Here is a 14544-nt window from a genome sequence, read left to right on the forward strand (position 1 = left end):
ACTGAATTCACCAGAGTGATAGTGCTCTAGGAGTCTAAAGAGCCAGATTCAAAGTTAAGTGATATTTTTAGATGAAGAGGAGAAGGAATGGTATGGAAGTTGCAATGAGGCACAATGATGTGAGAAGTAGGTGAGAAAAATTTGTCACCATCTGAAAGGGCTGCAGGGGATACAAAGTTCTCAGGGAGAGCCAAGTTGCAGTAAGAGAAAGAAGGTGATCAAAGAAAAGGCTAAGGACAGATTTTACTTGATTGACCATGAAATGGGGCATTTTAAAAGATGAAGATATATGAGAGACAGAGTTAAAAAAAGCAATGATTTGTATAAGACTCCAGAGTAATATGGTTGATTTGATAGATCCAGGTTTCTTGTGTTGATTGACATAAAACAGGAATAAAAACATGAGATTAGGGCTCATACTAGGTTCTGACTTTTAAGGTCTTGCATGATTTTAAGAGTTTTGGAAATCACATCTGACACCTGCAGATGGAGGTATGGAGGAGAGAGGGGTGGTCTTATTCTGAGAGCAAAGGCTCTCAGAACACATCCACCATGAATCCTTCCTCCCTGACTATTTTAGCCTGAAGTAAATGTTTCCACCTCTCAAATTCTATAGTATTTATCAATATCATTCAACAATCACTCAACAAGTTTTCATTATTATTTTCATCTATTTAAATGTGCATACACTTTCACATTTACCTCCTCGCTTACACTGTAAGCTTTTTCAGAGTGTAGGCCATCAAATAATTGTCCTATAGCACCTACTCAAAGCTCTGTGTCCAGCAGCTGTGAAGAAGCCATAGCAAAGGAGAATAAAAGTTGCATTAAACTTAAGAGATGTAAACTTTAGTTTCCCCTCCGCTATATTCAAATTTAAGTTATTACTCAATCCACCCAAACTCTTGGGGTCACAAGAAGATAAAATGAGACAAGACCAGAATAAAAATACTCTATTTGCTACAAGATTTGAGGCATGACAAAAAAGATTTTCAGTGGTCCTTTCCAGGTGTAAAGATTTGAGAATCCTTATACCTTCTAGTATTTTATAATTTGATATATCATCTCATTAGAACCACTAAGTGACAGAAATATGAAATTCCAGTTTGTAAGAAAGATATGGAATTGCCCAAGATATATATATATGCACATATCCTTAAAAATAAGAGTTTTAGAGTTGAAACAGGTCTTAAAGAGATCATTTAATCAGCTTCTATTGCTCTAAGCTCAAAAGGCTAGATTTGTGCAAATTCTCTGGGTATTACTGATCCGCAGAGAAATCTATTTTGTTGGACTACAAAAATGTATAAGGATAAATAGTAAGTATATAAAATGTATTTGGTTAGAGGATCTGTAAAGGAATAATTACACGGTTCTATTCAAGTTAGTAGAAACAAAATATATTAAACTGATGGCTCTTAGAGATGTGTCCCTGTCAAGTGTTTCCTTCCATTATGCTATCCACACATTCTTTATATATTTCCTGATAAGTTCTAATGAAGACGTTATTGGTGACTTAGAGGCCAGACAAGAAAACAAACTATAGTAGTATATATGAATATAAGTGAGAATATACTCTGTAAAAATCTGAGGTTACTAGGGAATCCAAAAGGATGAATCTTTAAAACAAAAGGATTGATTTTATAAATTAATATTATGAAGAAAGTTTGAAAGAGGTCAGAGTTGTTCAAAACTGGTGCTATATAAATTTATATATTTTGATTTTAGCACTATCTAATTCATTTAGTATTCTACTCTGTGCTGTGCACGGAGTATGTATTAAAGAGAATACAGGTAAGATGCAACTCTCACTTCCAAAGAGAGGCTTGTTGAGAAAGGGAGACAGAATGTAAATCATTGTCAATAAATTTAAAATGACATAATAGAAATATGCAGAAAATGCTATGAAAAAAGTGGAAGAGTAACTAAGTCTTGCTGGGAAAAAAGAAAAGACTTCAGAGTCCTTTAATAGTGTAAATAAACATCAAACTCAGAAATCAGATATACTAAAATTTGATTTTTGAATGTTTCTTCTCTCTACTATATAATACTTCATAGAAGTTAGGTGAAAAGAAATTAAAATAACAAAGAAAACATGAGAACCATTTAAAAAATGTAGTTATTAATTTGCGCATAGCAAAAAAAACAAAACAAAACAAAACAAAAAACAATCATGACTAATAATCAGTCCCAAGCTAACTTTGAAATCTATCTGAAGGGACATCCACCTTTGTTAATTAAAAAAGAAACAAAAACAAAACCCACTCAAACTCAAGGTTAGAACTAGAATAATTTCTTCCTAAAGAAAAAGCTTTTGAACCACAGTCCTAAATTGGAATTTCTCTTTGACTAAACTGCCTCTACAATCCTTTAACATTGGTCCAATCGTGGACAAAAGACTTTTCTTCCATTACTCACAGCACAGCAGAAACAAAACTGGAATGAACATTAAAAAATATTGGAGTAAAAGGCTAAAAGATGCAGATAAGAATAAGATGAACAAAGAGAATATCATGAATGTAGGGGATCAGATTATAAATTACCACTTATTTATCTTCAATTTATAATACCATAAATGTATCCCTCTCTTCTTTCTCATTCTTGTTTACCCCTCCTCCACCCTGCAAAAAAGAAAATCTTTGGCTACCACCACAAAAGAGTACCTACCCTCCTACAGACCCAGAAAACTATGTCAAGAGAGGGTGCCACCACATTCACTATCAAATCTCCATGGCTAGTTTTCTGGGTTTCTGTTTCTGGCTAAAGCCCTGCCTCTTCCCAGATTGACTAAAACTGGAGATATTCAACTCTTCAAAGCCGTGTCACCATCATTCTTCCAGACTTCAAAAATAAATAAACTGATTCCAATAAGCCTTAACACTCATGTGACATGGAGGTGGGAAATGGGGAAAGTCATGCCTTCAATAACTTCTCTCTCTTTTGTACCAGTTAAAACCTTCTTATATCAATGATACCCAAATTCAGCTTTTGCAATATGAGCAGACATCTAACTATAAAGACAAAATTCAATTCAAAACAATTTTAAAACCACAAATGATATTTTTGGTAAAAGAACGTGTTCACAAAAATCAACAAGTATTAAGTATGAAAGTATCTCATTTTAAATCACACATTTAACATTATGTTTTGAACTAGTAATCTATAAAATTACTCACATACATATGAAATAGCTAAAAATGCTAACTTGATTTCAGAGAGTACTATGAGAAAAACTTCTAATTATGGGACATAACTGCTTTAGAAATGAAAATATATACAGCAGGACTTCACAGGAATTCAGTTATTACAACTAAAGCTGAAAACTGTAGTGCTCATCTTAAGGAATGGCTCTATCATTTCTTCAAATAATATCTACTTTAAATAAACTCACTGAATCCACTTGTAAATTATTTCTCTTTGGCTGTCTCATTATTCAATATGCTTTCAAGGAACATGATGATGAAAGAAGAAAAATACCTCTTTCTAACATAACCTTACTGGCAAGAGCATCAACATTATCAGTATTCAAAGAATGTCTTGGCAGGTTAAACCTTCATAAAAAGAAGGAACACTATCTAATCCAAGATGTCAAAATAGCAATAGTACTTCCCATATTATGTGCAATGTAATTGTTTGTTTCTAATGCAGAAAAAAATTTTCAAAACAAAAACAAAAACAAAAACAAAAGACGCCAATATTGTCATGTTTAAATTTTAAGCAAAGGCACAAATATTTTTCAGAAAAGCACATAAAGAATGATAAAAGTGAGCATGTTTAAAAGAAAAAGGCTAAGACCAGAATGGCAATCAATGTCCAAAAAGATTTATGATAATATGTCAATGCTATTTGAGGAAGTTTAACAATACACTTTAACATCTGAGGCATAACAGCACTATTAAGAAATTAAAAAGCGGAAAAATAATTTGTACTAAGGAAAAAAAGCTTGAAGACAGACGTCTTGTTCTAATTCAGTCTGTGATTTCCTTGTGTAATAATAGATAATGCCTAATTTTACTTTTGATAATCTTACATTACTTTCATGGTGTAATACTCTCAGCACACTCTCCAGGATCTGAACTGTGTCTGAAATTACTGAAGACCATTGAGGGACTTGTTTTTGCTCAATGTAAGTTCAGATATTTTGTCTAAAAATAATAAAATGTAGTATATTACAAAACACTACTTTCCATTCTCCAAAGAAAATGCCTACACTGATGATCTTACAGTAGTTAGGAAAGTAATATAAACTTAACCAAGGCTTACAAGATATCTATATCTATATCTATATCTATATCTATATCTATATCTATATCTATATCTATATATTTGACTTTAAATACTCATGAGACAATAATCTTGTTTTATTCTTCTATCAGGTTTTCTCTTACTCAAAACTTTTCGCTTTAGTTGTATTCACTTTTATAAATACATAGTTCCTATCTTCATATTTTACCTTTTCCATCAGTATTCCTTTCCTGATCATTTCTTCTGTTTTTGATCTTTTCTTAACTTGTATATACTCAACTTTTAATTACTAACTCTCCTTTGGATCAAGAGGTCACAGGGTTATTTATATTAGCAGGATGAGCCTCTATCCATCAACATCCTGAGGAATCATAGCATGGTAGAGCTGGACGGGATCTCGAGGTATCATTTGGTTGAGCTCTATGCCAGCATGAACAGGTGGCTGACTATTCTTAATGTTTTTCTTTCTTTTTTATTTTTTTAAGATGACCAAAGATTTTGATGATAAATATTCCACCACAGCTTAGTTTAATACAAAATTTTCTTAAGAGCGAATAAAAAGACAGGGAGTAGAAAGAAAACCAAATGAAAAGGGTTCTGACCCAAGCACTATTACTTGCTATGAAATATAAAACAATTATTTTGATCACTCTGAGCTTCGCCTCCCCATATAGAGATAATGCTGTCTAACTCAGTTATTTTAAGAGCTCTGAAACATGAAAAAGAACCGTATAAATGTAACATATTAAAATGGGAAGCAACACAGTAGATAGTAAAGAACCTGTACTCTGCAAGCATGCTGTGTTTCAAATCCCACTGTGACAATTTACTAGCTGTGGAACATGGAGCACAGTATTAAACCTTCCTGAGTTCAGTTCAGAGAACAACTGCAAAACTGGTATGTCTGCATCACTTGACTGTTGCTATGGATTATAGGAGTTTAATGCACCAAGCATAAGTCCTGGCATTGTGTAGGCCCTCAATAAATGTTAATTCCTTATTCCCTACCAGGTTTCCACATTTCTTCAGTGTGGTTCTGCTCTCCTTCCATTAAGTATTTCGAGGTGCACATATAGACTTTCATAAAAAAATAAAATAATTGGAAAATATGTAAACCTTTCTTTCCCCTAAGAGACAACTAGCAACAAGGAGAATTGCTTATTAGCCCTGCTTTGAAAAATGGAAAAAAATGAGGTAGTTTCCCTTAAAACAAAAAACAAATTCTTCCAAAGAAGAAAGAGTTTAGAATAAAAGGTGGAAAATGTCACTAAATTGTGAACTCTGCAAAAGAAAAGAGCAAGTCTTTATTTATCATCATATTTAGGACTCAAACATCTCTTGGACCTAAAAGTCTGTGGTGGAATGGCTGATCTTAGAAATGAAGTGTTCAATCAGATTTCATATAGATACTAGGTAACAAAGATACTCTATATATAAAGATTAAACAAATGGGGACAAATTTTTGAAGACTCTTTACATATCTGATTTAGATAAAATACACTATCCCTTTATAATACCAAAAAAAAAAAAAAAACTTATAGAAGTACAATAATGCTTACCTTGTTATGTATAAAAAGAATCCTTAAGTCAGGTTTAAGTATACCATAGCTTATGAGGAGATCTTGGATCTTTTTTATTTCATCTTTACATTTTTTAGCAGTTGAGTAAAATTGCTTTCTTACAGGTAGATTCTTAAACAATCTTAAAGCAGTTACAGTTGTACCTGTTGGTGGATTAAGAGGGAAGCATACTTAGATGTGGAAGGGACTTCAGATCATCAAATGCTATCACAGAAGGCCAGTACTCCTCCAATTCTGGGAACCCAAAGAAGACTCAGCTTTGTAAGCTATTCTGACCCTGTGCTAGACTCTACTTTTGGCAACAGGACTAACCAAAGTAGGATCTCTTCTGTGTGGTCTACTCAGGAATAATCTTTATTTCTACCACTGCAGAGAAACTTGGGCTCATCAGAACGTAGCATCTTAAGAATTCTACTGGTATTCAAACCACCTGGGAATGATGCTCATTCTGCACTTTAAGGCTATATAGCATATGTGATAACCTTAATTATTCCAATAAAAATTCTTATCTGAAATATTTAATTGCTTGGCTTAATTTACCCTCAACTTCTGAACAACAAATATTAAAGACAGGATAATCTAACAAAAGGTATTTTTTAAATTGTGATTTTAACAAAAAAGGTGAATGAAGGTATAAAACTATAGTAATTAAATATCAGTTTAATAATTAGCTTTTGTTAAAAAGCAAATGAAATTAGTACCATCTTTTCCTCTAAATTCTTTAACATTAACAGTTGTTTTAAAAGTTCTCGTCTGCTAATTCAAATACCTGGGTCATCTGTGAATTTGCTTATATCAACTATTTTTTCTCTTGATTATGGATTCTATTTTCCTTTCTTCATGTCTCTCAATGTTCTTATTTTTTCCAGACGTTGTATATGAAAGAACAAGAAATATTGAAGTAGGTAATATTTCCCCCCCGAGAAGGCACTTCATTTCTTCTGTCACGCAGCTAAAGTGAAGACAGGATCTCTTCAATATTATTAGGAATTTATCTGGGTTGGAGCTGAGCTGACCCTTTATTTAGTTCCAGTTCACTTTCAGTTTCAAATGTCTTGAGGATAGAAACAGGTCTCTTCCTCTAGCAAGGCTTTGGGATCTAAGAACTGCAAGACTTTAACATCTTTCTCTAGCTCAGTCTCAACTATCTTCATCACTGCTTACCCAGTAAAAGTCCTAATGAGATTTGGCATCTGACCTGAACTACTTCTGTGTCTGAGAACCTCATCTACCAATCTGTCACGTCAGCTCACATGTGGCTATTAAAAGTTCAGCTGGTTTCTCCTAGAGCCATGAAAGTCTACAGCAGGCTTGCTCCTTTGCTTATTATGCCTCCAGGCTCAGTTAACGTTCCCAGGGATGCAAGCAGCCACCATTTTTTCTTGTCTAGGAAGGGGGTCCATCTTTCTTTTGAACTTAATTCACTTAAATTTCTTTGTGACATAGTTCCTCAATGGTTGTTGTTTTTAGTTTTTGTTTTTGTTTTGTTTTTTAATACAGGCTTTTGAAATCATGTGTTTTTCCCTTTCTTGCTACATAGAGAGCAATGGTTTCTTGAAATCACCTACATCCATCATTCTTCTCTGGCTGAAAGGTTATACTTCTACCCCTATCAAACTACCATTTTCAAACTCAGATGTTCCTTTCTAAAAAAATTGCTAAACTTCCTCTTGGCAGCTGGTGGTTTCTTTTTACTGTCACCACTTATTTATTCATCTGTGTTCTCTACTAACCTATGACAAATATAATGGCATATACTGTAGCTGTGAACAGTAGGAAGGAAGGCAGGCAGAAATCAGTTGGGAAAAATATAAATGTGTTTGTGAAAGGAAAAGGTATATGTTGATTCTTAAATATGTTATGTATCAAAGAACATATATATCTAATGCAAATATATTGATAAATAATTGCTTTAGCTAAAAATATTCTGAATAAATTGAAAATTACTAATTAAGCCAAGAATTATATGTTTGAATAAAACTTAATGATGAAAAACTGTGCTGATTCCAACTGAAATGCATATCCTTTAAAAAAAGTACCACATAATACTGGGCAATAGGGAGGCCTTACTATACTATTATATTTTACAAGAGAACTGCTCAGCTCTCTAACTTTAGCACATTCTACAAACACCAGAATTAAACTGTAGTCTTATAATATATTCCCTGTTATATATTTTTACATGACCCTATGTTATACTATTTATAAAGGTAGCTATTTATATTCCCAATGTAAAGAGCTATAGTTGCTTGCATATATCAGGGTTTTCTTAAACTATTTAATGAATAAAAGTTCCATCCTCAAGTTGAAAAATCTTTCAATACATGCACAATTACACATAGCAGGGATTTGCAAAGAACATGATGCTCTGCTCTAATAACAGGGTAGGGAAAGGAAATACCCTGATCGGAGTGCTGTAAATATACAACTTTTGATATCTCAGAAATTTCTATGGGAGAAGTACTAGGAGGTATTAAAATAATTTGTGAGAAGGGTACATCAATTTAGAAAGCTTAATACTGATTATCTAGGATAAAGAGAATAGAAGAGATGACAGCAAAAAAGTATGACTAAAATAAATAATTCAGTCAAGGTTCTTGATAAAGTAAGTTAAAAGCTGGAGATTTATTTTCACATTTCGTGTTAATTTTTTAAATGTCTTAAAACAGAAGCAAAGAGAAGGTAAGGGTAATTTAAAATGACACACTGTTAAACACATAAATCATTTTAAATGGCTAAATTAATCCATAAAACAAATACCTACCCTTGGAAAACCACAACTGGAATCTCCAGTAAACTATTTTTAGACATTTTAAAATATGCTTTTTAAAAGGGTAATGAATTTTACAATGCCTGAAAATATTTTGTTGTAAGTTGTCCCTGCACCTACAGTTAGGCTAGCTATAGGTACCAACCTGTCAGATGAGAAGGGGAGTGACTGAGTAGTAAAGATGTTCACACCACAGCAGAAATTAATCTACAAAAACCTTAAATGCACAGGTATTAATTAAGATGATTGAACTGTAGTTTTATCTTACACAGAAAATATTTAAATGGAAGCTGAATGACAGCTGGTAGTGAAATGTGAGTCTGTGATTCAATCATTCAAAAACTATCAGCACTAAGGTAATATGAATATAAAATGCTTTGGTAAGTGTTTGTGGATTTCTATAATACATCCACCTAGAGCAATTTGAAACTAAGAGCTTAATTTTTTGTTATTTTCCTAGCCAATCAACTGTATTTGGGGGGAAAAAGTGAGTTGTAAAAGGCAATTACTACTAGTTTAGCAACTAATGACTTTCCAAGTACGTTGTTTCTTAAGGTAAAGGGAATATTGCTAAAGAAAATAAGGTTCATTTACTGACCGTAGAAATTCCTTTAATGTATACCTGACTTCACTAGAAGTAGAAGACTATGTCAGCAAGAAAAGAAAAAAATCAATCAGCAAACGGGCAAAGACCAGAAGGAGTCTACATTTAAGAATTGTTATTTCATAGTTCTCATGAAGATGAATACAGAAAAGGATAAGAAGTATGAGTAATGCAAAGCCATTGGCCATCCAGATTAGACTAGATACTACTAAGATAAAAATAAATACATTTAAGTTTTATAAGGTGACTAGATTACTTCAAAGTACTCCACTAGATAAGCACTTGAATATCTCCTAATGGTTTCCTAATTTGAACTCCTAAGAACTGGGTTCAGAGCATTTCTGGAGAGGGACCATATTTAAAAATGCCTGCTCTTCATCCTAACCTTTCATACATAAAAAGAAACAAATCTATTATTTTTAAATAAAATATGTACAACATTATCATACGTCAAATTAAATAGTAATTAGATGAACTCATTTTTGTTAACTGAATAAATAAGAAGAAATGTTGTTGTGCTTTCTTAGGAGTTTCTATTAACTCTTTCCTATATATGGATACAAAAATGTTAAATGTTAATGACTAAAAGTAATCAATAACTAATTGAAGGATCATTAAAATAAGAATGAGAGAATTTAGTATCAAGAAACGGGAAAATACACTTCAATGAAGAAAGATGAGTCATTTGAAAAAAATAAATCCAACATTAAAACTGGAGGGAAGAAACCACCAAAAAAATACAGTACTTTGATTTTTACGAGGAGGGATCACAAAATTAAAAATAAATTTACAATACAAACTGAAGGAGAAAAAGGGCAAACAACAAAGAAAAAAACACAAGCACCATTTCGAATATAATAATTCTTGTGAACATGACTCAAAAAAAGTCATACATTTAATACTCTCAACTTTAAACATACTATTATCAGAAGTTAGCTGTATAAAAAAGATTAAAGGAGATATGTGGATCTCTCAAACCTGAAGAGACTTTTTTCTTTAGAAGTAAATAGTAGAGGAACTTGGAAACATAGGATGTCATTAAAATTTAATAAAATTATTTAAGTGCATAAAACACTAAAAAACTAAATGACAAATAGTAATAATAATATATTTATTTGCTTCAAATAATACAAAAAGGGAGGAAGTGGGTGAGAACAGTAGATGAAACGTCCGCAATGAGTTAATAATTGTTGAAAACAAGTGACAGGAACACTGTTCTATCTACTTGTGCTTATGTTTGAAGTCTTCCATAAATAAATGTATTTTAAATTATATATTTAATCATAATATCTTGATGGTATGGTTTATTATTGTGGTTACCAAATTAATAATGTTTTAGGTATTTCAATAAAATACTATCTTTCATATATAAAGATGACACTAGTAATCCAGCAAGAGTAAAATAATTGCTCTTACAGTTTTTATAGAGGAATAACTAATCCATGTTGTTGTCCAAAGTCTTTTACACAGTTCCTCTTGAGAACAACTCTTCAGTGTTTAAGAGACTGGTGGCTACAGTACCGGCTGAATGTTCTCTTGGATGTTAACTAGCTATTACCAGGTCCAAGCCCAAAGCAATACATTTGAATTTAAGAAATAATAATTTTTTAAATAAACAATTAAGACAGAAAAGCTAAAGAATGCTACAAAGCCACTCTCTTACCTTGACCAAGATGTGAAGGTTTTTGAGAAATTATGTGGCCACTTCCATCTAAAACATACTGGGTGCTAAAACTATCAGCAGCTGTCTTTGTTGTAATTAAAACCTGTAATTAAAAAAAAAAACCCTCTAGAAAAATTATGATTTTAGATATTGCAGAGAGCTCATCTCAAATTATATTTAAAATAATTATCATATATTTACTTAAGACTGAAAAGTTTTACTTAATAAATTCTTGACCACTTCTCTTTTAATATTCCTTAATTACACTAATAAGCAAGAAGTCAGTTTATATTTTTTATGTGAAATTACTAATTTTTATTTTGAGTATTTTACTCTAAAATATTCAGATATGAATGAGTATACCTGAAATGGCTATTTTTATCATATGCATTATATGACTTACATTTAACTGCATTAGGGGAGTTAGCTTTTCAATAGACATTCTCAAAAATTTGTTGGTAAAATCAAACATCCTTTTGTAAAGTGATGACTCTCCTCTTTTATATTCTGCATAAAGTTGCACTTCTGTAGTTCAGATTAATGATTCAAAACAATAAAAGCATATAAATCATACACATAGGTACATATGGCTAATTTTTCTTAAACCCAAGCTTTGAATTCACTGTTGAAATATAAAATTTTTATTAATTAAAAAAGTTTAGCATTAAAATATGGAAGTATAAGAAAGAATTCCAGTTAGCATGAACATTTCCTAAGATGTTACAGTCATAGAAATATAAATTTAAGATTTGTATTCTTTTGAGCTACTCTTCCCCTCAGCTTTACCTATCTTGTGAAATTAGCAAGACAGTATAACAATAGTAAACCATACGCTTGCCAGAAAATACCATAAGTGGGGAGTGGGGATGCAAGGAAAGCAGGGTGGATTCAGAAAAGGGCAGCCTCCTCACACTTCTGGTGAACAATGCCAACCCAGAATTGGAAGCAATCCTTCTTGGCCATCCTTGGACAGAGCAGAGCTGACGATCTTAAAATAAATCTATATAATTTACGAAGAAGCTACAAAGATTCAGCTCCACTGCTGGAACTCAAGTAGGTCCAGTTGAGTCTATATTTGATGGTTCTGTCACCCTGTCCTAACCACGCACTGATGTATTGTAGGCCATATGGCTCAGTGGAACATGTGGGTACCATGCAGGGAATACCGGAGTCACCGCGAAAAAGTATGGCTTCTCTAGCTCACAGTACTAGTAGAGCCCACTAGATTCTCTCTGAGGGGGACGTCCATAAAATCCTTACTAGGGTCATTGCCTCGAGCTGCTGTTTCTGTGATAACTGTTCTTCAACAATCTTAAGTGATTATTTTACTTCTTCCAAAAACATATACCATGGTTTAAAACTTGTAAAATTAAAAATTTTTCCTGATAACTAATCTTAATCTTCCCTGCCACATTACAACTCTACTGTGTCCAATAGTGATTTTGTTCAAAATAAAGAGGTCAGACTGCTAGAGATTTTCTTTCTTGTCTCTAATTACTCCATGATTGTCCCTTTAAAAACAATTCTACATCTAACCAACCACTTCTTCAAAATGCCAAGGTCAACTGAATTCTATTTCTATTCTCCAAAGAGCTAGCCACCTGACCTAAAGTTGGTGTCACTGAGCAAACGTGGCCCTGGAACTCTGAGTTCTAGTATTAAGTCTGCCAGTGGCTTGCTAGATGGTCCTGAATAAATGATTACACTATCATCTTTAAGGGGAGGGTGATGATAAGATGAAGATGATGCTAATACTTTATAAGGTTACATGGGTTTTTCCTTTAACTACGTCAAAGCACTTTACAGTTATTAACTTATTCATCCTTTAAAAACATTAGTGAATAGTAAATATACTCTGGCATAGATGAATAAGTTGTACTAAAAAGCAAAATAGGACTTCACTGATCATAATGTAACATTTATGTCAAAGTAACAAACCAGAACACATTATTATTTTTCAACACTAAATTTTTTTAAAATTAGAATTTATTTAGATAGGAAATGCTTTGCAATTCATTGCTAAAGACAGTGAAGACAGTGAAGAATAAATCGCATAAGCATGTTTCACAAATTCATGAAATGCAGTGTGTTCCTCAGAGGAAGGAATTGTATTTCAAGAGTTCATTTCATCATATGACCCTGTGTCCTGGGCAGGAAACCTTTTTTTGGACCAGGCACAGGTTCAGAATGTGTTAGCAGTCCAGTAGCTAGCATTTGAACCTGCAATAACTCCACCTCAGAAGCATCTCTAATATTACAAATTATTATTGGTGCTTCTTACTGTCGACACTGAGGAATTGTGGCAGTAAATGAATCTACTGGTGTTCATTAAAAAACATAAAGAAATTAATTTTAAAAATTTTTAAAGGAGTTTATTTCAAAGGGAGAAGTTTTAGAAGTTCTTAGAGGACCTTAAAAGTTATATTAGCTTTCAGTTATTAAACACTGATCTTTGGTTCATTACTGAGTTTCAAGAAATTATAGTACTATTATAAAGTTACATAAAAACACTTAAACTTTACATATCTTTTATTATTTACTTATTTATTTTGAATTTAAGCTTTAGATAAGCATAATTTTTCTCAATGTTTTCGATAAAAAGTAAATTAAAAACTTAGGATGTATCCTGGTAATTCATGCAAAAAATCCTCTCAACAAAAATTCATTTAAGATAATTACGTTAAAGTTTCATTTCTGTCTGTTTTTGCTGACTTTTGGAAGAATACTTTGGCATTGAAACATGAAAACTAAAGTAAATGGCCCTCATGATTCAGCTGAAATACAGATTTTGTCTGGATGACTGAAATGTCTTTTTCTTTCTGTGTGTGAGTAGGCATGTTTGCCTGTACATAGTTGTACACTAATATACGCACTCTAACGTCAGAACCCTCTCCCAGATATTCCACTGTGAAAGACTAGCAACAGAGATCTAAACAGAGTTCTATTATTTGTGAGGAGGTTGCATTTGGGAAGCAGGGTATCCCAACTACTTCAAAAATCCTGTATCTATTCTAACCAAAGCTCTACACCACGGATCTAAAGCAAGGGTCCCCAGTCCCTGGACCATGGACTGGTACCAGTCAGTGGCCTGTTAGGAACCAGGCTGCATAGAAGGAGGTGAGCGGCAGAAGAGTGAGGCTTCATCTGTATTTGCAGCCGCTCCCCACCTTAGCTCTACTTCAGATCATCAGGCATTAGATTTTCATAGGAGCACTGGTTTCTGATGCCAAAAAGGTTTGGGACCACTGATCTAAAGGACATAGACAGTACTGAAACTGTGGAGCAAGAAACTGCCCATTCATGTGTATAAATAAAGAATATAGAATTAGATATATTTTAAATTTCTCCAGCCAATTTTGATAAAAGCCTACTTGTTTTTCTTTTACAACTAAAATTATTAACATCTTTAAAATAATCTAACAAAAAATAATTTCAACAATTAAAGTTTTGGGAAATAGTCATTTAATATTGAGACAAAATATGATCCCAATTACATATTATCAATCTAATGAGCCTGAGATGATTTACAGCTGTATGACTTTGAAATTATCTGCACTGGTTAATTTGGCAGATAAAATAACTGAATCATTAATTTTTATTATGTAACTGCAATCTGTATCCAAAATTGTAGGGTGGCATACACATGAAGCAGATAGAGACTACTGAGCAGGACATTTATTAG

The 14544-nt window shown here is 32.7% G+C and overlaps 1 protein-coding gene across 8 annotated transcripts in view; it reads right to left on the reverse strand.

The window, feature by feature from the left end:
• Positions 1 to 14544, reverse strand: part of PMS1 (PMS1 homolog 1, mismatch repair system component) — a 66983-nt gene that overhangs the window by 38855 nt on the left and 13584 nt on the right. For 7 of the 8 annotated variants that reach the window (XM_011356133.2, XM_011356107.2, XM_011356098.2 and 4 more), the window contains 2 exons: positions 10863 to 10965; positions 5805 to 5968 (listed from right to left, as the gene is read on the reverse strand). The exons of the other annotated variant lie outside the window; for it this stretch is intronic. In XM_011356133.2, coding sequence (XP_011354435.1) covers positions 5805 to 5968; positions 10863 to 10965 — 267 coding nt within the window. The remainder of the gene's footprint in view (positions 1 to 5804; positions 5969 to 10862; positions 10966 to 14544) is intronic. 8 annotated transcript variants of the gene reach the window in all.

This window comes from Pteropus vampyrus, unplaced genomic scaffold (genome assembly GCF_000151845.1).
Source record: "Pteropus vampyrus isolate Shadow unplaced genomic scaffold, Pvam_2.0 Scaffold2, whole genome shotgun sequence".
In the NCBI taxonomy this organism is placed as follows: domain Eukaryota; kingdom Metazoa; phylum Chordata; class Mammalia; order Chiroptera; family Pteropodidae; genus Pteropus; species Pteropus vampyrus.